General features: G+C 39.5%; 1 protein-coding gene across 2 annotated transcripts; it reads left to right on the forward strand.

Annotated features, from left to right (window-relative positions):
- The first annotated feature begins 85 nt into the window (after nt 1-85).
- Nucleotides 86-19,789, forward strand: LOC124275090 (WD repeat domain phosphoinositide-interacting protein 4-like). Of its 2 annotated transcripts, none has more exons than XM_046710578.1 (12): nt 86-326; nt 2,256-2,350; nt 3,263-3,337; nt 4,564-4,668; nt 5,991-6,090; nt 6,980-7,074; nt 7,545-7,618; nt 9,402-9,524; nt 10,288-10,373; nt 10,713-10,814; nt 11,793-11,911; nt 19,464-19,789. In XM_046710578.1, the coding sequence occupies exons 2-12, from the start codon at nt 2,299-2,301 to the stop codon at nt 19,568-19,570; spliced, it is 1,038 nt and encodes a 345-aa protein (XP_046566534.1). In that variant the 5' UTR covers nt 86-326; nt 2,256-2,298; the 3' UTR covers nt 19,571-19,789. The 2 variants fall into 2 exon arrangements, with proteins under 2 accessions (XP_046566534.1, XP_046566533.1); XM_046710577.1 differs by having other exon boundaries at nt 2,270-2,350; nt 19,464-19,788.
- Nucleotides 19,790-26,289: the final 6,500 nt, after the last annotated feature.

Genomic DNA, 26,289 nt, shown 5'->3' on the forward strand with positions numbered 1-26,289 from the left:
ATCTATAACTTCCTCTCATTCATAGTTACAAATCAATGTCCTGAAATATTTTCCGTGCCAACTTTTATGCATACCGTCATGAAAACAAAAACAAGTTGAGGAAATCTAGTCCTGTTGATACAAATTTCGACATCTCGTTGTTATTGTGTCGTCCTAGATCGACACAAATGTAACATTGTTAAGTATGTGACAGCATCGAAAGTAGCTGCTTTACAGTACCAGGTCAATACTGGAAAGTCTCTGGAACCATTTTATATTTTGAAACTGTCGAAGGTGTTCACTGGTATTTACATCAGCTGGTCTGTTGCTTATGTCACTGTGATCAGGTAAATCTTTCCAGAATACAGCGCCTCTTCTAATTTCTTAACGGGATTGATAAATGTGTTAATACATCGTGTCTTAACTGTCATTTACACATTATTGGAATAAATTTAATTCCATGATCACTCTTTTTTCCCCTCGCATGCGTGATTCTCCCTGGTTGTTTTTACGACCTTATCTGTGTCAGCAAATCACCAATGTGAAACTTCGTATAACTTCGGAAATTCATTCCATATCAAACTGACACACTTTGATAGAACTGTAATGCTGTTCATCCTGGATGATTAAAAGTCAATTAATTCTTTTTCTCAGAAGAAAGTCAGCAGAAAGGAGTGTCATCCTCATGAAATTAATCCATTGTTATTTTATCTTCATTCTTATATGATGTCAGTGGTAGGGTACAGTGTGTCATAAAACTATACATGAACTGAAACAGTGCTTAATTTGAGTGGCATGGTATGGTAAATATCGAAATGGCAAGGATGAACTATTTTCATTGTGCCCTGGTGGCTTGACTAATACTCACTGTCATTCATTACATGGATATTGCGATAAATTTGACAAACTTAAAAGATTCAAATCCTGCTTTTTGCACCTGATGAAACTGTTTATCGATGGCACTCTCAATCTTACAACTTGGGTGTGGCCATTTTGAATGCCAGTGCACGTAACAGGAAATTCTGTTTTGAATGATAGCATTGTTTGTGGGTTTGTTTATGGATCCTGGACAAAGGAAGATGAACTATTCTTGCACTTAAGTTTACAGGTCCACTGATGTTTACTGATTTATTAAACAGTAAATTGAAATGACAAAATTGTTGTGATGTTTTAAGTTTAACTGGATCATCAGAAGGTACAGGGACACATATTTTCACAAAAGCACTCCTATTATATCTGTCTGGTGCCCAATGGCTAACTTAAAACAACTGCATCCCCATCCCTGCTATAGTAGCAGATGGCCTGAGTTTATTTATCGTAATAATGGTAACTGAATGAAGAACACTGAATGATGCCATGCTAACAGTGCCAGTCAATTAAACTACACATAAATTTACAGAACAGAGTGACTGGTTTTATAACCGTGTTATTTGCTGGAAGTCTGAGGAAATGAAGGCAGCAGTTAAGAAAGTGTTTTTACTATATTATAATATCCAAGTAGGACTCCACGTTGTTACATTGCAAACTATCACTGAAAATAGTAGAACAAGTTCATCTCCAGTTTGATTCCATGTTTAAAGATTGTACGCTTGAAATGCAAACAAAATCAGTTTTTGAGAAACAGAGACCAGGGTTTTACATGATGCGTAAATGTGAGTCCAGAATGCACAAATGTGGAGAATGGACACAGAAAAACAATTCACTGCATCCAGAGGGCTGCAAAATATTATTCATAGTACTCACAACGCATCTATGACTTTGCTAAGTGTTTGATTGTTTCTTTCAGAGCAGTCACATGCATTATTTCACCCATCAGTCCACATGCTCAATGATTCATTCCAGGCTCCAAAGAAATGATCCAAATGTACACTTCTCTACACTGTTACTTCACACTGCCCTCCTACTGTCCACAAGGACTCTTGAAACTAATGATTGGGCATCCCCCGATACGTCCACGTTTGTGAGTCATTGCGTGATGTTCATCAACCTGGTCAAACTCATAAACTCAGGAACACATTCATGGTGCTGACAAACCCAGTAACTGCTCTGATGCCAGTAACTGCTCTGAAAGAAACAACCAAACACTTAGCAAAGGCATGTGTTGTCGGTACTATGAATGAAATTATGTGGCCCTCAGGATGCAGTGAATTTTTTTTCTGCGTCCATTCTCTACATTTGTGCATGCTAGACGCATATTCGCATGCCGCGTTAAACCCTGCAATGGTGTATCTAAAAGGCATCAAGACTTAACCCAACAAACTCATTGAAATATGAAGTTTTCACCTTTCAGTTCGTGCTGTGAAGACCACTTTTGACTGCATGAAGATGTCTAATAGAGGAGTGCTGAGTCTGCGCTTTAACCAGGACTATGGTATGGTCATGTTGATCATAAATCATTATCTAATGTCATGTTTACAAGATTCACAGCATTCAGTTTGACGAGAGGTTGGTGATATGACCATAAAACATATGCTCATAACTGAATGAACAACAAATTTTGAGGGACAGTGTATACTTGTTTTTATCAAGCCTCTCATAAATTAAGACTGTTTCCATGTTTGGGGTAAAACCTGATCATTTCTACTCTGAAGTGTAAACACATGTCTGTGTTGTTTTTTAAAGTGTGAACACATGTCTGTGTCTTGTTTTAAAGTGTGAACACTTGTCTGTGTCTTGTTTTAAAGTGTGAACACTTGTCTGTGTCTTGTTTTAAAGTGTGAACACATGTCTGTGTCTTGTTTTAAAGTGTGAACACATGTCTGTGTCTTGTTTTAAAGTGTGAACACATGTCTGTGTCTTGTTTTAAAGTGTGAACACATGTCTGTGTCTTGTTTTAAAGTGTGAACACTTGTCTGTGTCTTGTTTTAAAGTGTGAACACATGTCTGTGTCTTGTTTTAAAGTGTGAACACTTGTCTGTGTCTTGTTTTAAAGTGTGAACACATGTCTAAAGTGTCTTGTTTTAAAGTGTGAACACTTGTCTGTGTCTTGTTTTAAAGTGTGAACACTTGTCTGTGTCTTGTTTTAAAGTGTGAACACATGTCTGTGTCTTGTTTTAAAGTGTGAACACTTGTCTGTGTCTTGTTTTAAAGTGTGAACACATGTCTGTGTCTTGTTTTAAAGTGTAAACACATGTCTGTGTCTTGTTTTAAAGTGTGAACACATGTCTGTGTCTTGTTTTAAAGTGTGAACACATGTCTGTGTTTTGTTTCAAATGCTGCAAATTGTCAACTTGAGTCAGCTCCATGTTTCTGTGGCGTGTAAACACTCATCTGTGTGTTGCAGGCTGCTTCACATGTGCCACAGAGTCAGGGCTCCGCATTTACAATGTGGATCCTCTCACCCAGAAGCTGTCACAAGGTAGGTATCCATGGCAACCCGATCATCCCATCTCATTAGACGATAGCTGCAGAAACCCATACAAGTTGGTAAACTGGATACATGTACTATGCCGGAGAGGGGAAGGTCGTGGGTTCGATCCCAGACGCGTCATACCAAAAGACGTTAAAATATGGTACTTGTTGGTCCCTGCCTGGCGCTCGGCATTAATGGGCACATCAAGGACTGGTCGGCTCGGAGTCAGTATAATGTGTCTGTGTGGGGTATTCATGCTTCACTGCGGCATGGTATCACGGTGGGCTAGCACTATAAAACCAGCTTCAGTTTTGGCTAGTACAAGCAGCCGCACATACACATACACATGCATGCACGTCGTCATATGAGCGAAATATTCTTAAGCACGACGTTAAACCCACTTTCACCTCACCTCACATGTACTATGTATTTCAATGTCATAATGAGATGGCACTTGTTGGTCTCACTAGTAGGGTGAGTCCATTCAGCTCCTATCATCTTGTGCACCTGTTTGTGACTGATAAAAGATCCAGAGGCCTAGTCAGCTCATTGAGAAAGTCATTACAAAATTTGTCTATCTGATTGGGTGAAAAGAAAGGGCAACTACCAAACTGCCAAATTTAATCACTAACGGGCACAGAGGGGTTTGAGTAAGATGAAGACTTAAGCACATGCACAATCTTATGCCAAGGTGTACAACACCACCGTGATTGTGGTAACTTTAAACGATACTCTTTGTTAGCACAAAATAAGAACAGAAATTAAAATGTTTGTAAAAAAACAACTCTGAGATTTCTAAATGCATCATACCCTGACACCAAGGAAAAACCCAGATTAGCCGCAATCACAATAATTCTTATTCAAGGTAGGTTACCATGGTTACAGAAAGGCAGTGTGCATATATTGTTATGAGTTGACCCGATATTGAAACGAAAGATATAAACTGAGATTTGGTAGCATTTACAGTACACTGTCAATACATACATTTGGCTTCTTGCCCAGTCACTGTCATCATCTCTGATCAATGTTTATATCTGGTAATACTTGACTAACAACTAGTTCATTTGAAAATAATCCCAGTTGAACAACCCTGCTGTAATCAGTTATGAACAGAGATGTTTTTACATTTAACACTTCCTTATAAAAAAACAGCCACTTCTTGCTTCTGTAAAACTGATTGTCTAGTAAATGAAAGCTATGATTGTAGAGAACACTGTGATGTTTTGTTCCAGGGGTAGAATGTGTGGGCAGCGTGGCTATGGCGGAGATGCTGTTCCGAACAAATATCCTGGCTCTTGTTGGTGGTGGAAGTCTTCCCAAATTTGATGAAAAAGCAGGTTAGTGACCTTTTGTGTTAACAGTATTATGGGGGATAGCCAGACATGATGGCTTGCTTAGTGAAAGCCATGAATTCTCTCTTATTCAACCAGGTGAATTGTGGAACAGTAATAATGTCTTCCTGAAACCCAACAATGTAAAGTCAGTGTATAAAATAGTTTTGAAATGTGGCCTGTCCAAGGACTGACTGTCCAAACAAGTGACCAGTCCTAAAGAAACACAGCCAGTCCCAAAAACTAAAACAATAAAATATCACAAATATTGATGTGATCACAATATTTATTATCGTCTCTCCAAACTTCCAATTTCATATGAATATATAAGTTAATACAGAGGTAAAAGGGTCTAATTTGATGGATATGTGTCATATAATGTGATCTATCAAGTTAAAACCCAGTTAAATATATTTTTTCAAATATTTCCCCAGACCAAAGGAGGGCCTTATTTATTTAATAGACCGTCCTTCACAAAAATAGACCGGCGAGGAAGGTGGCACGGGCTTTAATTTATACACTGGTCAAGTGCATATTTTTTATTAGTATACTTACTCCTGTTTTCTGAATGAAATCTGATTGAATTAAAGGAAATGTTAAACCCAAGTTTGGAACACATTTTGTCTGACTTGTTTAATTTTAGCTGATGAGATATTTAAATGCCTGGCCAGGGTTTGTTTTTAATGTAGAACATGTTGATGTGATTAAATATTGTAAAAGGGTCTTATATTGCTTCACTTGTAAAATAATTGGTTGATGGAAATTAAAATTTTTCTGTGTACACGGTGTCACTGATGTAAGGCTGGAAAACATAATACCAGGGTATACCCTGTATTGGCAACAAACACGTTTGCTCATCTCTGTAATCTCTGCAATTGAAGCTCTTTACAGTGAAGACCCGTGAAGGTCCGGGTTAGAATTGGTCTTCAGCAACCCATTCTTGTTGTAAGAGGCGACTAACGGGATGGGTGGTCAGGCTCTCTGATTTGGTTGACACATGTTACCGGATCCCAGTTGTGTAGGTCTATGCTCATGCTGTTGATCACTGGATTGTCTGTTCCGGACTTGATTCTTTACAGACCGCCTCCATATAGCGGGAAAATTTCTGAGAGGTGCGGCGTTAAAACTAAACTCACTCACTTTGTCCACTTGGCAGACCTGTAATAAATACTGCTTTTTAAGATGTCTTGGGAAGATGATTGTGCTTGTTATTTTTATTGTTAGTAGTTTTGATCTTTTCGCTCGTGCATTGAAGTTAAAAACAATGTACCTCATCCTTCCTAATGGAATGGTGTTCTGACTCAACTAAATGAGTGTGTTTCTGTCAGTGCTGGTATGGGATGAGTCACAGAAGGACCCAGAACAGAAGATCCTAATGGACATCACCTTTGCCCAACCTGTTGTTGCAGTCCGCTTACAGAGAGACAGGTAGGATGTTGCAGTAGTTTTCCTAGATCTAGAAGTTTGACTGTTATACTTTTGAGACTATCAAATAATAACTTTGGTGACCAGTGTAAGGGCTCCAAGTTCATATTTTAACTAATTTGTCATTATCTAACTGAAAATCAAAATTTACTTGCCAAAATTTAATGTTACTTGCCACATAGATTTTCAGTTATTGTTCTGCTATTGCCAGATTTTACTAAGTTCCACTATTAGAGATAACTATAAATACACATTTTGTAAATAGTTCACTGTTTTTTGCTGTTTGATATCCACAACCTAAAGATTCTTCAGTTCGACTAAGTTCATAGATAACAGAAGCCATTGAATGCAGTTTTAAAACAAGTCTCCCTCAAATGTCAAAAGAGTCCCAACCGTTCACGTTTCCTTCCTTAAAATTTGAATCAAGAGTTCGTTTCTTAACTTTTGCGTTTGCCATCGCAACTTTTGCCGCATCGGCAACTGTTGATGCTGACATATCGGTTTCATAGATGCGACTGGCATCATGTTTATATGGGCTTCAACTCTTAGCGAAATGTAGTGATTGCGTATCTAAGACAGCCCAGTTAATTGTTTATCACGCAAAGCATTATAGGTATAGGCGAAACATTGGTCTCTAGGTGATCGGTAAGTCTCTCGTTGCTAAACTTGAAAATCATCAATAAATTTTTAAATAAATCGAAGTCAGAAATATTTATGATGAAAACTGGAGTAACTGCCTTAATTTCATTGAATTTTTACCTCACATGCCAAAGGCAAAGTGTTCCATATTATTTTGTTGCATTTTTCAAATTTTACTCGCAAATGTGACGTCATTTGCAACTTGGAGCCATGAGTGTTCTGTGTAGTGACTTTTATGTTCTGTCTCAACCAGGCTGATCGTTGTTCTGAGGAACCAGGTCCATGTGTTCTCATTCCCAAACAACCCACAGAAACTCTGCAGTTTTGACACCAGGGACAACCCCAGAGGTAGGCAAAGTCTCAGTTGTATCTGGCCTTGAAGTTTGACAGATTTGTCAAGTTCATGAAATATTTTGCTTTTTTATACCGCCATTATGTATTTGTAGAAGTTTATCATGCTCACATACCTCAGAAATCTTGAAACAGATACATATTCAAGGATTCACTGAAATATTTAGTTATCATAATACATTTGTATGAATCATCTCAGTAACCATATGAAACGTTGGAAGAATTTGTAGCAACACACTATCTCTGGAGGTCGTTTGATTCTGGTGTTGTCTCCAGTATCTTGACGTCTGCTTGAGGTGTTGTGTCGAGTCCTGCTCTGTGATTTAAGCAAAGTATGATTGTATCATTGCATGTGTATTAGTTTATCCTTATTATAGGATATTTATATAACACATACCCACACAACTAGTACATGCTCAAGGTGCTGTTTACAAGATCATATAGTGTTTGTTTATGTTTGTGTTCAGGATTGGTAGAAGTGAGTCCATTCGGTCGGACGCTGGTGTTCCCGGGCCACAAGTGTGGTAGTGTGCAGGTTGTGGTAAGTAGATGTCCACTTGTTGGTTGTATGTGATCCATGAAGATCTGGGTTAGAATTGGTCTTCAGTAACTCCTGGTTGTCATAAGAGGCGACTAACGGGATCGAGTGGTTAGGCTAACTGACTTAGTTGATGCATATCATTGTATCCCAACTGCTGAGATCAGTGCGTATTGCTGGACTGACGTCTTGTGTCTGTTTAAGATAAAGCTGATGCAGTGTGACTGTTTGTTAGCCATAGAAATCAAATAACTGCTACTCTGTCGATGAAATTTTCTTGACATCTAAGAAATGCAATGTATGCTGAGCACTCACTGGTCTGAGCTTCTGTGGGGAAACCCAACCTTTGCTAGATTAATTGGTTAAACAAAGACTACACCAAAATGTGGCTCTAGATATTCAAAGGTGGTAGAAAAAGACACAGTATAAGTGAAGCCAATGACATTTTGATGACGTATCCGAGATGGATTTTGCAATTATAAGATACAGGGACCATGTTCCACAACCCGAAGACAATGTCCAGTTTACAAGTTGGAACGTTTGTGGAATAAAAGACACATTGTACCTCTATAAAAAGAGGATCCACACTGGCTGGATTGAATGGCATCGTAAAGTCAAATAAAGTGGCTTCTGGTTGACTTGGATCAAATTTGCACTGATTGATGGGCATCCAGATCCTTTCGCCATGTGCCAGTGTTGCAGGACTCAGACGTTCGTCTTATTGGCGAAACCCAATCCTATTCTCGCGGTACTTATGGATATCAGCTGAAAAAATAGCACAAACACATGAATGCTTTTTTTTTATAAATGAAAGGCCTTCTCCTCTAACATCTGCATCTATTAGCTGCTAGATCCATCTGGTGAATTACCATTTGTGAGCCCGGTGATAAACAATGCCATCTGCCACTGACAAAATGAGGCTTCTCCCATTCTTGCAGTATAACGAGGAAGTAACGTTATGGCAAGTATGGAAGACCAATCCTGCCAGAAAGGGCAGGAAAAAGTTACGATACGTCCAAGATGGTATAAACGCACAAATATTCGCGACATTGTAAGATTTTGATCACTCGCAGACTTGGGCCTCTTCCTACTTACCGGTCGGAAAGGTTAACAACTGCTCGGTGTCGCGCATCGGCGATATCAGCAGAAGACGTGTTTACCGCGAGAATAGGAGACGGAACTATACTGACAACCCCAGAAACGTAACAGAGGTGAAGCAGGATTTGAACCCACAGTCACAGGTGTCTGGTGTGCCCTAATGACACAATCCTGAACAGAGGATTACTGTGCCCGAGGTGACAGGGTCACTTGTTCCCCCTGTGCATCTTGTAATCAAATGAAAGCATTGAAATCAGTGTTATTGTACATCAGACAGACAGACAGACAGACAGACAGACAGACAGACAGACAGACAGACAGACAGACAGACATGTTTTTAATCCGTAAAGAGGCCATCGGCCCATAATGCAATCAGATGACATTGTACATTAGATCCTAGTTGTGAATATTGGAAATAATAAACTAATTGTTATGGTTACACTATCATGTCTGTTCTGTGTAAAGAGTTGAGTCCCTTAGTTGTGTCAGGAACCTGTAATCCTGATTACTCACTTATTAGCCTTGATTATAGTCTTGATCTTGCAGCACCAGGCACATGCTCATGGTAAACATCAAATGGCACCACTGCTGGTTTTCTTCACGCATGAAGCTGACACACCATGATTTAACTGAATCCCACCCAAAGTAGCATGAATCTGAATTCATTCATTTACTGTTGAGCATCTAGGACCTGGAGATGACACAGCCGGAACACACCGTGTCTCCTGTCACCATCAATACCCACCAGAGTGAGCTGGCCTGTCTAGCACTGGACCAAAAGGGCAAGCTCCTGGCAACAGCCTCACGGAAGGTCAGCATGCTTACTTGGTGATGTCTTTAGTTTCAGGGCTTACTTTAGGACAGGGCTATTTTTTTGTGTGTTCGCAGAGTTTTTAGTCAAAAGTATTTGTAAATAGTGGGGAATGAAATAAAATATTAAAGTTTTTTTCAGATTTGTTTTGGTTCCGAAAGATAAATCAAAGTATGTTTCCATGTGCTTGGGGTTTATTTTCAGATTTAACAGTATATACACTAGTTTTAATGTTCTGCAAAGGGACATTACTTTTACAGTTTGTTAGTTCATGACAATTGTTCCATTATTATCACTGTGTGTAAAGAGGCCGGGGCATAGCAATGTGTTGTCAAAGGGTTGTAAATGATTAAAGAGGATGCGATTTGTTGTTCACAATACCACCAGCAACTTTTTGTGGCAGCATTCCAAAACAGCTGATGTCTCAACTCGAGATGAGGAAACGGTTTTCCTACATTTTTCTATAAAACAGTTCTGGGTAATATCAAGACTAATCTACTCATGCCTTGGACTTACAGATTATCTGTTCCTGTTAAACTGCCGTTGAAAGTTCCTTGCCAAGACTTGGAACAAAATTGACCACTCAGGACAGACAGTGTAGCGATCCTTGTAGCTTGGAGGCATATTGTGACTATGAGATATGAAATTTTTAATAATAAGTATACAAATATATAAAATATTTAGATTTTATTAATATGAGTGTTTCATCAAAACAAACAATCGCCCTATGTCTACTATACCGGTATGTGTTATATGTATTCAGGGGACCCTGATCCGAGTATTTGATGTAGCTACCAAGAAGCTTGTGGTTGAGCTGCGGCGAGGTGCGGACCCAGCTGTCTTATACTGGTTAGTTGGTGCTTGGAAATTAAATCCCTAGTGTACATAATGATTTAGATGTATATTTTTGCCAAATCTTTAGAGTTGTCAGATTAAAAGTAAAATGTTTGTATCTTGTTAATTGTCATGTTAATTGGATTAAATAAATAAAAATTAGTTACAAGAAGGTACGTTTCTTGGATTGACAAGTCAGTAACTTACTTCTATCTCTTTTTTGCTTAGACTTAATCTTTTAGTGTAATTAACATACAAACACTCTTGGCTAGAAGATAATAGAGACTTATCATTTTTATATTGAGAGTCACTGGACCCTTATCTACACTTAAATATTTGTATGTATGTTTTCAGCATCTCCTTCAGTGCTGACTCAGCGTTCCTATGTGCTTCAAGTGACAAGGGGACTGTACATATATTTGCTGTGAAAGACACAAAACTCAACAGGACATCAACGTGAGTACAGGCCCTGTTTTGTATACAACTCAACATAGAATTAATAGCATCACAGAAAAGGGGATACTGTTATACCATTAATCAGAGAAATCATTCACTGGTCAATAGTCTGCTGACTTCAGTTGGAGGAATGGGTAGTACCTGGAGTGATGGCCAACCAACAGGGGCTCAGATGTCCCTTAAATTCCATGTGAGAATCTGAATGTGGGTTTGGTCTGTCAGCACCCAACCTGTGCTTAAAGGTTCTACCAAACTGCTAATTTGCTTTGGCTGTCTTTCTAACATTAAGCTGCTACACTATGACAATTCAGAAGCTTTAGATCAGTTTTAGCTGGAAAAGATGTTTCGATATTTTAGACAGAAGAAAGGAATGTCATTGTACTACAAGATGCTCTAGTGGCATTGAGGACTTCACACAATAGTTTACATGAGTACTGGTCAGCCATGGAAGAACAGTAAACATGGCTGTCTATTTTAGAGTTGTTCATTCAAATCAGTTTTAGATTGTGACTTAAATGAAGCTGTGGCAGTGACCAGGCCCCCGATTTCTCGAAACAACCTCAAGTCTGAGTTTTTAGTTTTACTCAAATTTGAGAAAACGCAGGAAAATGCATTTCCCAGAATAAACTGAAATCAATATTAAACGCAAACATAGTACACATTTTGAGTTTGGTGGATAGATTACTGAAGTTGTTTGTGCTTTTGTATTTTTAAAAATGCAGTTGAGTTAAAAATTCAGCTGTTTCAAATTGTCAAACTCAATTTTAGATATGAGTAAAAACTTAAGTTTGTTTCGAGAAATTGGGGCCTGATCCAAGTTATCTATCATAACAGAACTGAGATTCCATACACTGGGTAATCAAAGATCCAGGCAACATTCCTTTGCAGTAGTAAGTCTGAGGGGAGTTGGAAAGCCCATTTATGCTCTTGAACATAGGTTGGTTGTCTCTGACCGCTTGAGATTCATTTCTGTTTCAGATTCAAGAAGATGGGCTTCCTTGGTCCCTATGTGGAATCTCAGTGGGGTTTGGCCAGTTTCACCGTAGCTGCTGAGTGTGCCTGTATCTGCGCCTTCGGTTCCTCCAGTTCTGTTATAGGTAAGAACACTGTTGTCAGTAGTGGTGATCCGATTAATTGAAATAATCGTAGATTGGTCGCAGTGACTAAACAACCAAGCAATCGATCATGTTTTCTCATAATCGAACACAAACAATTCTGGAACACTTGTTTTCATCAACAATATATTTTTCCTTATCCTGACTCATGCTTATTGCTTGTCTTCTTCTTCTTGCGAACATAGTGGAACACGTGTATCTCCCAATTGAAGTTCCCTTCAATTAAAAAATCACTAATTAGCACTCACTACGAGTTACCTCCCTTACACAAGCGCGGGAACGAGGGCGCCACCTCAACCCATGTGCCTCACTCTCTCCTTCTTCGCCCAGTGAGCTGGACGCGTGAGAGCACCTGTGTCTCCCGACACACTATATCCTTTATTTATATTTAGTTTAGTACCTCTTATATTCATTTATAGAGGTGTAACTAGTATCCTTATTCAACTTGCATTGATTATTAGTCGTGTTTCTGCTGTTTTATTCACGGTTCGCCGTGTTTGTTCAGCAGTTTACGTTAATGAGAATCTGCACAGGTTGTAAACTACGTTATTCCGCTACCGATCCACATTTAAAATGCCCTAGTTGCATTACTCCATGTTCTATTGTTTCTCGTTGTAAATTATGTATTAATTTACCAATTTCTGCCTTTGATAAATATTTATGTTCCGTTTTGAGACGGAAGGCAGATAAATCTCGGAAACAATCTTCAGTCATGGCTAATAGATCAGAGTCAGATATATCCTGGGTTACCTTCGGGGGATAAGCGTGGGACGCAGTCCGCTATATCCTAGAAGCGACCTGCATCCCAGGACGTTCCTTCATCACAGTCTAAGACTAGAAGAGCTTCCACGTCGTCTCAACGTACGCTCCGAACCCCCAGGTCTACAGCTTCGTCAAAAGGGAAATCCACGAAGGCTACTAAAAAAAACAAAAAACCCCAAAAAACTTTGCTTCTGATATTCAGAATTATGTTTATATGATGATGACATTCCGATTATTATTCCAGATGTACGTCATAAGAAGTGACTAGTATCGGCTACCGTCACTTCAGCGCAGATCAACATGCAACCAGAGATGCCTACGCTGACGCCGGAGATTATAACTGAGGGTCCCGTCACTATCACAGAGAGGACACCCTCAACGCCAGCGCAGACCATCTCAGACGACCTGGTCAACCAAATCATGAGACTGATGGAGGACCGTTACGGTTTACAGAGGCCCCAGAGCCACGGGCCCCAGAGCCCAACCCATAATAAGTCATACAGGGCCCCAGAGCCCATAATAAGTCAGATACAGGGCCCCAGCAACCATGCCCGTAGCTTAACACTTCGCTATGGAAGTCCCAGGTCAGCCAGCGAGGCCCCAGAGCCTAGAGCCTCGCTAGTTGGGCGAGGGAAAATCGCGGAGAAGGAGCGGCCGCCGAGCCCACACCCTGTGAACACAGAGGTCGCGAACACTTCATATATTATCGGAAGTTCGCTAAGGAAGTCCCAGCCCGCCCGAAGGAGCTAGAGCCTCACCAGTTGCGCGTAGGGACATCGCGGAGAAGGAGCGCCGGCCGAGCCCACACCCTGTAGAACACAGAGGTCGATTCATGAAGCAAGCTCATATATTGATCGGACTCTGACTCGATACTTTCGCGAAAGGTCGCTAAGGCTAAGTGGCTCCAAGCCTACTTCACCCAGAAGATCTAGAAGGGATACTTCGAGATCTTCGCGAAGTCCCCGGGCGTCAGCCGTGAAGTCTTCTCCAAGGTCTCCATATACTAGCCACTCGTCATATATAGCCACTCGTCAGTCCGTTCAAGACATCGCATGAGTTGTCTATCAACTGTATGCCATAGGCCGTCTACAAGCCTACGCGAAGACAATTGCACAGGCTATTTACAACACCGAAAGTCGCTGTATTATTTTATCAACAGATGAAGAGCCTAATTAAGGATCTTCAAGCCGACTACCTACATCAAGGGCATCAACGACGTTTTGTAGACCTTCACAGGTATCAACAATTCCGTATAGATTGCTAGGTATGCAATCCCGGACTACGATACGATTATCTACATGCGTGACCATTACGCAGATCTGCAGACAATTCAATAACGAAATTGAACAGCAGCCTTGTTACAGTGAGTAAAACTCATAATCGTCAACGATTTCCTGAGAAGAAATATGTACAACAAGTTCAGCTTTAACAGTCTACAAGCTGACAACTTGCAAGTTTTATTGAACCTTATATAAGAAAGTCGGAATTATCTTCAAGACTGAAGTTACTTTCACGACAGCCTGGAAAATAACCTACCCAGCATTAATATTACAGAGCGAGGTATTTCACGCCGGAGGTTTCGCGCGTTTACCATTAACCCTCGAAACACGTGGTCTTTTCGGGTAACTTCGAAGTTACGGGAAGACCGACGATTGTTGTAATATCAACGTCGGCACTATATTATACAAGGTTCCTTTTCCTGCTACACCGGTGACATCACAGCGCGGGTACTCTACAGAATCAGAATGCCTTGTTCTGATTGGACCGAGATGGACAACGCCCTACGCAGAGGTCGATCATAGTTCACAGTTCAAGACATAGGTTGCAAGTGACAACAATATATCAGTGAACGAGCAAGCCTCCTTACAGTCCAGCTAATCTGAACCTTCATGATTGGGCTGCCTTCTTGAGGTTAGAGACCTCCCCTGTCAAGTAAGGACGAGGGCACGGCAGTCAGGCGGGTTTTTTACATAAAGTTCAACGATGGCAGTCACCCTTGGTTGTGCACCTACATCGTCAAGGACTTTGCAGCGAATTTACCTCGACGACGGGATACAAGTGGATCCAAATCCATAACGTCTCAGACTACAGTTGAATTCATCATCAAGCTACTAACACAACTAGATGGTTAGTAAACCTACTTAAGTTGGACCTAGAACATTCGCAACATCTGCTAATTCTAGGTTTTTGATTTGTAACGGCGAAGAATCGTATAATTGTACCGGAGGACCATGGATCAAGATCCAACAGTCAATCCCACAAGCCTTACTATCTCCGCTACCACTACGACAGTGGCAGAGCCTGTTCGGGTTACGCACTTCAGCTCAAGGCAGACAGGCAGACTACAATTACATCCGTTACAAGTCATCATCAATTAGCATCTAGACGAATCTCTACCGTTCAATTTATCGGTTCAGGTCAAACCTCATCTACTATGGTGGACCAAGAGATCGAATGTTTGAATAGGCTGCCTCGTTAATAGAGCTGGAATCGATAACACTTCTCTACGTAGATGTGTCACTACAAGGTTGGGGAGCCCATCTTGCCAACAGGACGGCATCAGGGCTATGAGCAATCAAGAGAGCAAATTACACATAAATCTGCTAGAGATGCAAGCAGTAATAAACGCCTTAATGCACTGGAGCAACTTACTACAGTATACCCAGTGGATGATTCACACAGTCAATTCGACAGTGGCGTTTTATGTGAACAAACTAAGCTCAACCAGGTCCCCGAACCTATCGACTCTATGTTTTCAATTGTTCGATTTAATCGACAATCTCAACATACATGTCAGAGCATATCACATTCCAGGAGCAAAGAATGTGATAGCAGACGCTCTCTCTCGGCCACACATACCATCGCTGACAGAATGAATGCTCATACAGCGATATTCACTCAAATTATCAAGGAAATAGGAACTACACTACACAACATTCGTATCGCCAGTTCCAGACCCACTAGCATTGGCAACAGACGCACTAAGCATATCGTGGGAAGGACTCAACGCGTACGCTTTTCCGCCACCAGCGTTAATCTCACAAGTTTACTCAAAATCAGTCAAACGCAGAGCCTCCATCTGAATTTGGTCGCGGCCTACTGACCAGCGAGAACGTGGTTTCCAACTCTTATTCAAGAAATCGGACAACCAATACTACATCTTACAGAGTGCTCGAATCTGTTAATACATCTGCACACCAAACAAGCGCACGGAAAGCCAGATATATTCCAACTTCACGTATGGATTGTATCATAAGTGTGTCTGAATAACAAGTTATTCAGCCAGAGCCGCAAAGCAGTCTAGCTTGCCCTGCGTAACTCAACTTGCAACTTATACGATGACAAATGGCACAGTTTTGTCAATTATGCTGCAAAGGAAGGATTTACAGCTAGATATGCTACTCATCCTCAAGTGGCTGACTACTTATGTTATCTACGTCAGACTAAGATTTTATAAGGCTCAACTTGTCCACCTATCTTGCAGCAATAGCTCTGTCATAACTGAGAACAGGCGTCAAGTTAACCTAAACCCAGTTACTCGCCTTGCTACGATCTTTCCGATTGGAGGATTAAAACGGAAGTTTCACGCTCCAACTTGGGATCTGAATATAGTGCTCCAACACCTCACAAGTGAGGTTTATGAACACGCTTTGATGATATACTTGGACCCCATGATACAATGAATCTATCACGATGGCCAGTAAGAGCACTGAAAATATATCTCCACCGAGCCAAACAGGAGGGAAAAATTCAAGAGATTTATTTCCTCTATCAACAAGCTACGCAGACTGAAGTCTCACGTACTACTATCTCCTTTTGGATCAGAACTGTCATACTACGTGCCTACATACAAGACTGCAGGACTCGACCCTCCAAGAGCTTCTAATCCTCATGATAATAGAGCGCTAACATCTACACTTGCTCTACACGACAAGTGCTATTGAAATACCATAATGGAGGGTTAATTCTGGAGATCCGATATGGTGTTTGCCAACCACTATCTGAGAGATATCACCACCGAGGACGTCTCAGGTATCCACCAATTCGGTCCCATGGTCCTCGCACAACAGTTGACAGTTCCTCGGAGAAGATAAGTCCATCTTACAGATTTCTACTTATCTTATAACAGTACTAAATAGCTACATGCTATATATATTTTGCTTAAGTTCTTTTATTATCTTAAGCTCAGTACTATGGTTATTATATCATACAATATATAAGCTAACAACTCTACGGAGTTTGTTATTATATATTTAGCTTAAGTTAATCATATCTTAAGCTCAGTACTATGGTTACATTATAAATGTATTAGCTAACAAACTCTACAGAGTTTTTGCTATTATATATGTAGCTTAAGTTAATTATATCTTAAGCACAGTACTATACTCATATCATAAAAATATATTAGCTAACAAACTCTACAGAGTTTTTTGCTATTATATATGTAGCTTAAGTTTCATCATATCGTATGCATTATGGTTACATTATAACATGTATTAGCTAACAAACTCTACGGAGTTTTGGCTATTATATATGTAGCTTAAGTTTATTCATATCTTAAGCTCAGTACTATGTTTATATCATATAAGTATATTAGCTAACAAACTCTAAAGAGTTTTTGCTATTATATATTTAGCTTAAGTTTCATCATATCTTAAGCATTATGGCTACATTATAAAATGTAATAGCTATCAAACTGTACGGAGTTTTTGGGCTATTTAGGTAGCTTAAGTTAATTATATCTTAAGCACAGTACTATACTCATATCATAAAATATATTAGCTAACAAACTCTACGAAGTTTTGCTATTATATATATAGCTTAAGTTTTATTCATATCTTAAGCTTAGTACTATGTTTACTTCATAAAAGTATATTAGCTAATAAACTCTAAGGAGTTTTTGCTATTATATATTTAGCTTAAGTTTAATCATATCTTAAGCTCAGTACTATGTTTATATCATAAAAGTATTTTAGCTAACAAACTCTAAGGAGTTTATGCTATCATATTAACAAGCTTAAGTCTATTAGTCTTAAGCATTGTATTAATGTTATATATACTTTTATCATAATAAGTAAATTGTAATAACCTTTATATGGCAGCTGATAAGTTAGCAGCAGGAATTCATCAGTTCAGTGCCTTTATGAAGTTCCCATAGGGTTATTACAATCATCACAGTTCAAATCACTAATTATTAAAATCCAAAGTATTATATATTCCCACCTCCTTTTCCGTCGGATTCTACAAGCAATAAGCATGAGTCAGGATAAGGAAAAATATGTAATTTTTTGAGTAAAATTGATATTTTATACTTATCCTGACTCATGAGGTAAGCCCTCCCATCCTCCCCACATAACACTTTGGATTTCCCTGGAAATTCAAGTGTTGGGCTCAGTATATGAGGAGAGAGTGAGGCACATGGGTTGAGGTGGCGCCCTCGTTCCCGCGCTTGTGTAAGGGAGGTAACTCGTAGTGAGTGCTAATTAGTGATTTTTTAATTGAAGGGAACTTCAATTGGGAGATACACGTGTTCCACTATGTTCGCAAGAAGAAGAAGACAAGCAATAAGCATGAGTCAGGATAAGTATAAAATATCAATTTTACTCTAAAAATTACATTTTTCACAAGGTTGGTTTTGTCTGTTACATTTCATAAGCACTACAAGCTTGTTCCAAGTCATCAATGAATTTATCTTAAAGACTCTAAGAAATTTATGTTCCTTACATACTAGTCATCCTTTAAAGATGTGAAATTTTGCCCCCAAAAACCCCAAAATAATTACATGTTTTTTCCATACATTTTTGTGCATTAACAAATTTCATAAATGACGCTAACCAATTATTTTCGATGATTGATCGGTGGTAATGAACCAATCATCAATTATGACATTTTAACCAATTCCCAACACTAGTTGTCAGTCAGAAATCTCACTGAGACTCACTGACTTGGTTTGTGCATGGTAATTATTCCAAATACATAGATTGCCAGATTAACATATTGTAGTTTCAGTTTAGAGCTAGGGAACCATCAGCTTGACTTAACTAATCTCCATTCCACCATGGCAGCTGTTATTGTACAGATTACTACTTGAATTGCTGTCCAGCAATGACTGGGAATGAAGTACTTACCTATAAACATTAGCATTAGCAGAATGCAAATTGGCTGTTTCAACCAGAGGTCATTATGGTGGTTTGAAACCTCTGATTGATGAATCTGAACAGACTACCAGTATTTTCCAAATTAATGGTAGATTATTGATGGGATTAGATGCTTATTATGTGGCTGATTAAGTGTCACTGAGCCCTTATGGCATGGAATGTTGCTCATTTTCCTGATCCAGACTGAATTACTTACAGGCTGACATGATAATACTTAATACCACTAACAGCTGCATTTGCTCACATGATCCCAAAAGAAATGGTCACCTGAACTTGAAACTTCAATCCATCAATCCATATATTGGACTTTGGTCTTTCTCTTCTGTGCTTACCCTTTAATTAAGACTTTTACGACTTAATCACTTATTATCTATGCCTGGTTGAGGTTTGTACCTGTGAAAGTTATAATTGCAAAATAAATACTGGCGGTATTTCCATTGGTTGATTATGATTAGATAAACATATGGTTTAATCTTTAATCTAATATTTCAAATTGTATTGTTTTCAAGTGTATATGACAGTCCATTCTCATCCTTGAAAGTAAACATTGTTTCTTACATTTGAAATATGTACATGTTGACTCTAATGAGTTATCTGCCCTTGATTAATTTCAGCTGTGTGTGTTGACGGAACATTCCACAAATACGTGTTTACATCTGATGGCAACTGTAACCGCGAGGCGTATGATGTCTACCTTGACATGGGAGAAGATATGGAGTGAAAACCCAGGTGCTACCGTTTTCACTGGATCATTACATAGTGTTACTTCATGGAATGTCTGTGGAATATGACAAACTACAGAACAGAGGCGCTACCATTATTACCTTTGTAGTTATACATTATTACTCCATGGACTAAGCAGGAGAGTGGCTACAGAACAGAGGCACTACCATTATTACCTTGGTAGTTATACATTATTACTCCATGGACTAAGCAGGAGAGCGGCTACAGAACAGAGGCTACCATTATTACCTTGGTAGTTATACATTATTACTCCATGGACTAATCAGGAGAGTGGCTACAGAACAGAGGCACTACCATTATTACCTTGGTAGTTATACATTATTACTCCATGGACTAAGCAGGAGAGCGGCTACAGAACAGAGGCACTACCATTATTACCTTGGTAGACATTATTACTCCATGGACTTATCAGGGAGTGGCTACAGAACAGAGGCACTACTATTATTACCTTGGTAGTTATACATTATTACTCCATGGACTTATCAGGGGAGTGGCTACAGAACAGAGGCGCTACCATTATTACCTTGGTAGTTATACATTATTACTCCATGGACTAATCAGGAGAGTGGCTACAGAACAGAGGCACTACCATTATTACCTTGGTAGTTATACATTATTACTCCATGGACTAAGCAGGAGAGTGGCTACAGAACAGAGGCACTACCATTATTACCTTGGTAGTTATACATTATTACTCCATGGACTTATCAGGGGAGTGGCTACAGAACAGAGGCACTACTATTATTACCTTGGTAGTTATACATTATTACTCCATGGACTTATCAGGGGAGAGGCTACAGAACAGAGGAGCTACCATTATTACCTTGGTAGTTATACATTATTACTCCATGGACTAATCAGGAGAGTGGCTACAGAACAGAGGCACTACCATTATTACCTTGGTAGTTATACATTATTACTCCATGGACTAATCAGGAGAGCGGCTACAGAACAGAGGCACTACCATTATTACCTTGGTAGTTATACATTATTACTCCATGGACTTATCAGGGGAGTGGCTACAGAACAGAGGCACTACCATTATTACCTGGGTAGTTATACATTATTACTCCATGGACTTATCAGGGGAGTGGCTACAGAACAGAGGCACTACCATTATTACCTTGGTAGTTATACATTATTACTCCATGGACTTATCAGGGGAGTGGCTACAGAACAGGGGCGCTACCATTATTACCTTGGTAGTTATACATTACTACTCCATGGACTAATCAGGAGAGTGGCTACAGAACAGAGGCACTACCATTATTACCTTGGTAGTTATACATTATTACTCCATGGACTAATCAGGAGAGTGGCTACAGAACAGAGGCGCTACCATTATTACCTTGGTAGTTATACATTATTACTCCATGGACTAATCAGGGGAGTGGCTACAGAACAGAGGCGCTACCATTATTACCTTGGTAGTTATACATTATTACTCCATGGACAATCAGGACATTTTGGCAGCACAGGTCTGAGGGTCAAGTGGTGTTCATCTGGATGACAGGACAGGCTTTTGCAACATTGTTGTTGCAAGTGATTTTGGTTTTATCATCTGATATTTGTGATTAATGAAAGAACAGACCCTTTTGCAATTGTTATTGTGATCAAGTTTGTTCTTTTAATTGAGAAATAACTATTGCATCTTTCAACACTTGTGTATTGTGGATTTAAACCATTGTAAACAACACCAAATGTACAAATACATGGAGCTAAGATATGTCAGAATACTGATTTGGGGTTTTCTTGGCATGTTATGGAATTATTAAACATGAGCAAGTCTTTGACTCAACACACTTTCATAGATGTAGTACACAGAACTGACATGGAGTCAAGTTATTTGCCCATGGTAACAACATCAGGTGTGAGTTGTCAGCTGTCTGTGGTCATGCAATACATGAAAACTACATTCAGAACAGACAAATCTGTCTAGAAATCAGAATAGGGATCTGATTGGTCCTTGAGTATTCAAGCAAGGGTCAGATTTGATGGATTAGAGTCCTGTGCCAAGGTTTCATGAAACCAGATAGGGGAGATCACTCCCATTGTCACTTCAAGAAGAAGCATATTGAATGTATTGAAACATTTCAGTGTATGATATTTTGACATAGATAATGCTAAGAAAGGTGATAAAATGTGTGTTATGTGGCATATTAGTGTCGAAATGGTGTCCAGGATGGATTTATGACAGATACTTGACTTAAAGGTTTTTCTACTAGTCAAGTCCTAATTCAGTTCACAAACTGATGTCGGAGAATGATACTGACTTGATATTGTCACTGATGATGGATGTCTGTTTAAGTTTCACCTTCATTTCATCTTCCTGTCTTTTTCTTAGAGGCTTCTTTTTACTTTTTTGTCCAATATTACATTTACTTAATCGAATGGCATATCTGTTTGTTCCCCTCACGGCTGCTTACTGTTCCTAAATCCCCCAGCTGAGCGCCAATCATTTACAGCTTGTTCAGCTTGACCTGAGGTTAGGGTGCACCTTTGTCAGTTGATTGTCAACATGTCCCAACAGCCAAAACAAGGAGCGCGTTTGACATCTCATTTGAGAAATCTTCACCAATGTCCTAACTTTCTTAGCTACAGATGGTTTAATGTCATGTACATTTCTGCTCCCTTATTTAATGAAGTTAACTCGGCCTGCTGTTTGTGCCATTTGTCGGGTCATGCATATGTAGAATCCAAGCTGAACAAACTGCAAATCCAAGACAACTGCTTAAGGCCTAAAGCCCGATTTTTATGAGGATAGTACATTGAGTGACCCCCATTTTGCCATGTTACTCCCATATTACAGCTAAAATCAGCTCAGAATCTTACAGTCATTTAATCAGCTCATTGCTCTGTATTTTATATTCCTGTTTCAACAACTTTATCTTCAATACTGTTAGGTTTGTATATGCTACGTTCCTTCCTCACTCGCACCACGAGGTGTAATTGTGGAACTGTTTCTGTTTAAGTAATGAACTACTGGCAAACAAGGATAAGTTGGACCGGCGCAGAGAACGCGTTTACGAGAAGTAGGCAGTGCACGGCAATGAGCAAACCCATTTGGTTTGTGAAAGGTAGAGCAGATGTAGGCTAGTGCACGTGCATTGCATGACGATGAAATTGATTCCGCGCGTAGCTGCACACGCCTTGCTCATAAGCTCCTCACGTCGGTGTAGCAAGTCGCACTACACTTGATCGCGGACAACCTGGGGCCCCTTCGCTAACAATGGCAAGCGCCAGAAGGAGGCACTCATACATGCTAATACGGGTCAATTGTCAGGTTGGTGCTCAACTTATCCTTGTTTGCCAGTAAGACCATGCAGAATTCACAGAATGAAATGGTCAGGATCTGTGCCTGAACGTGGTTTGAACCCGAACAATGCCTGAAACTGAAACAATGTGTGGATCAGATACTGCTAGGCTATTGTACAAGTTGCAGGAAATATTGCCAGTATGATCTGAGTGCTTCTTACCCCAAGTTCTCCTCTCTGTCGGTGATGGAGGAATGTATTGTGTAGAGAAGATGCATGAACTATATCTACAAACATCATGTGGTATCATGTCCTTGTTATAGTATCTTCGGAGGTCAAGGAGATTGGGGGGAAAATATGTCACAACGTTTGTAAACTGCACTGTTTTTTAACACACAACATGAATGGCTGTTTATATACTGTTACCAGATGTTTTGTTTGAAAGACGTATGGGTTTGCTGTTTCTCTAGTTAGAGGTTCCATTTTAGCTTTGACTCTATATATATTCCTGGTTGCCCACATTCTATGGACCGATGGACTTGAGATAAACAATGAGTATTGTCCTTAAAAACTCTGTACCGAGGATAATGTTTTTCCATTTGATGGTGTACAGGGTTTTCCTAACCAATGACATGGGTAGGATGAAATAATTTGTGTAACTCACATGCTACGAATGTTTGTTTGGCATTTAAGTTTTTCATTTGTTTTTGCAGTAGAATATATGAAGTGCTAATGCTCTGCATGATACATGTATTTGATATGTATTAAGTAATATGTTTATGTCGTTACTATGTCAGAGAAGGCTTTGTTCTCTTCATACGTTGTGTAATGAAGTAATGAGTGAGTTGGTTTGTATGCCGCTTTAAAGCAATATTCCAGCAATATTATGGCAGGGAGCGCTAGAAAGTGGCTTGACACATTGTGGTGTATTGAGGGAGAAGTCTTCATTTTCTCAAAAGTTATGTTTTGTAGTCCATCTTGACCATCTTAAATTGTGTTTGTGAAAGAATAGAAGTAACTATTCCTAGTCATTTTCATATTATGATATTAGCCGTTATATATAATCCATAAACTGCAAAATCACAGGAGTGTTATGTTTTGAGTTTGTAAAACTGTATGCCTTTTAACTACATATTTTTATATGGAATTTGGTGTTTGATGGTGAAAGTTTCATGATTTCAACTTGAATGGAAAAATGTGTTGCCCAAATTTGAAACGGTTTCAGATAATATTTTTAAAGGCATGGTGTAATTACTAGTATGGGAACTTATTTGATTCAGAAATGCTTTCATTTCTCCTTGACTACAGGCTTGCATGTCCGATGCTGTTTGAAATCAGCATTTTGATATGTCAGTTTGATAATGAGTGGCACCTGTGGCAGGATCAAGGAAGTGTTACAGAAGTCTGTATTTCACCCTGCATTCTGTGATAAACTGCATTGTGATACACATTGTAAAATACTGAATTCCTGTTGTACATATTCCAATAGAACTTCTTGTTTAGATCTATAATTTGTTATCTAAAGCATGTATTACTGATAGTGTATTAATGAACTATTGTACTTGGGCCACACTGCAGATATAGTCCTGGTTATGTAAATAGGATTATTATCAATGAAAGATTATCGTGGTGGAAGGTTAAAGACTTGCAATGTGAATAAACCTAATGAATGTGTGTGTTCTTTCATGTCTGTATGTGTCCAATTGATCTGAAAGGCTTCAGTACAGCCTTACACTCCAGTACAAGACCTGGGGAGGTCATCTCCAGGACACAAGCAGGAGCTGAAACAAGACCTTACAATGGTGGTTAGTTGGTTTGTTGTTTTTAACGCCACACTCAGCATTATTCCAACTATATGACGGTGGCCTGTTAATAATGGAGTCTGGACCAGACAATCCAGTGATCAACAGCATGAGCATCGATCTATGCAGTTGGGATACGATGTCAACCAAGTCAGCAAGCCTGACCACCCGATCCCGTTACTCGCCTCTTACGACAAGCATGGGTTATTGAAGATAAATTCTAACACAGGGTACCCTACAATGATGGATAAAGAGATACCTGAAGGGACACAAGAACCCTATGAATTTAGCAGTGTCTTAAACAGCAAGATGCTGTGCCCCAAGAACACTGAAAAACAATGTGTGATGACTGAACACATTCAAAAACAAATACAATTACATTAATTTAAAGTTTATTTACAAAGTGAAGTTTGTACATCTTACACACTCCACCAAATACATCTCTCAAACAATCCAGTGTATACAAACAGTTCTTGTGTTGGAGCAACCTCCAGAAAATTACACATAGAAGGAAATGAAACTAAAAGGTGCCAGTTTGAATCTGAAAGAGTGATCTGAAAGAATGGGAAATGCCAACATGACTGCTGTCTGAAATCAGTTAACATATTCTTATGTGTGGTAAGCTTCATGCTGTATGGGATTGAGGATCACTCTAAGGGTTGGGTTTACTTTAGAGGGTAGACTAACTGAGGGGTGGGGGTAGACTAACCTGGGGTAGGTTGTGTGGGGGGGGGAGGGGTGGAGGTCACATTGGGGTATAAAATAACACCTGTGGTAGGGTTTACCTGAGGGGTTTGAGTAACACTGGGGGTGGAGTTACCTCAGGCATAGGAGTAACATTGGGGTGGGGTGGGAGTTATCTGGGGGGTCAGATTAACACTGGGGAGGGGTTGATATTGGGGATAGGATTCATATATTGTTGCAGTGGGGTTCACATTGTCAGGGTAGGGAACACTATAGGAGTGGATTCAAATCACGTGTTTTAGTCCACATTGCAGGGGTAAATTCCCACTGTTGGGGAAGGGATCACATTTTGGAGTTCACAATGTAGGGGTGTACAGAATTCTGGAGCTTTGGTGGCACAATGTAGGGGTGTAAAGAAATCTGGAGCCATGGTGGCACAATGTAGGGGTGTAAAGAAATCTGGAGCCTTGGCTAATCTGGACCAAACATCACTTTGTTGGTTCATGTACAGATACACATTATTTCATTCACACAACACAGGACAAAATAAAATCATCAAGTTTAGCTTTATCGGCGCCCTCTTACTTGGCGATCACAGTTAGGAAACAAATTAATGACTTGCACTCAGACAGCTACTATCAATAATACAGCCATATATTATGATTTATATATCACAATCTATAGTTCACAATGACACTGGTTGTAAATGTGTAAGTCTCCAGTTGCCCTGCTCCAACCATCACTTTCATCTGGGGACGCTGTGAATGGTCTAAATAACAAAATGAACACTGCACGCTAAGTCTATAATACTACATAAGAGAAGCTGATTAATTGATGTCTACGACAGTGTTATCATCAACACTACACAGGTTTGTACACACTGTTTATAAATTAACTGTGAATCGAGATGAATCCTTTGCAGGTATTGGAGATAAAACTGCTAACAGATGCCCTGA

This window comes from Haliotis rubra, unplaced genomic scaffold, assembly GCF_003918875.1.
Source record: "Haliotis rubra isolate DU_JTF1 unplaced genomic scaffold, ASM391887v1 Scf198, whole genome shotgun sequence".
Classification (NCBI taxonomy): Eukaryota; Metazoa; Mollusca; class Gastropoda; order Lepetellida; family Haliotidae; genus Haliotis; species Haliotis rubra.

Excerpts from the sequence above, each read along its gene's own strand:
- LOC124275090 (XM_046710578.1), top strand. The coding sequence starts at position 2,299 with ATGAAGATGTCTAATAGAGGAGTGCTGAGTCTGCGCTTTAACCAGGAC. Across the intron at positions 7,075-7,544 it reads CACCAGGGACAACCCCAGAG|GATTGGTAGAAGTGAGTCCA; the intron begins GTAGGCAAAGTC and ends GTTTGTGTTCAG. Across the intron at positions 11,912-19,463 it reads TTCCTCCAGTTCTGTTATAG|CTGTGTGTGTTGACGGAACA; the intron begins GTAAGAACACTG and ends GATTAATTTCAG.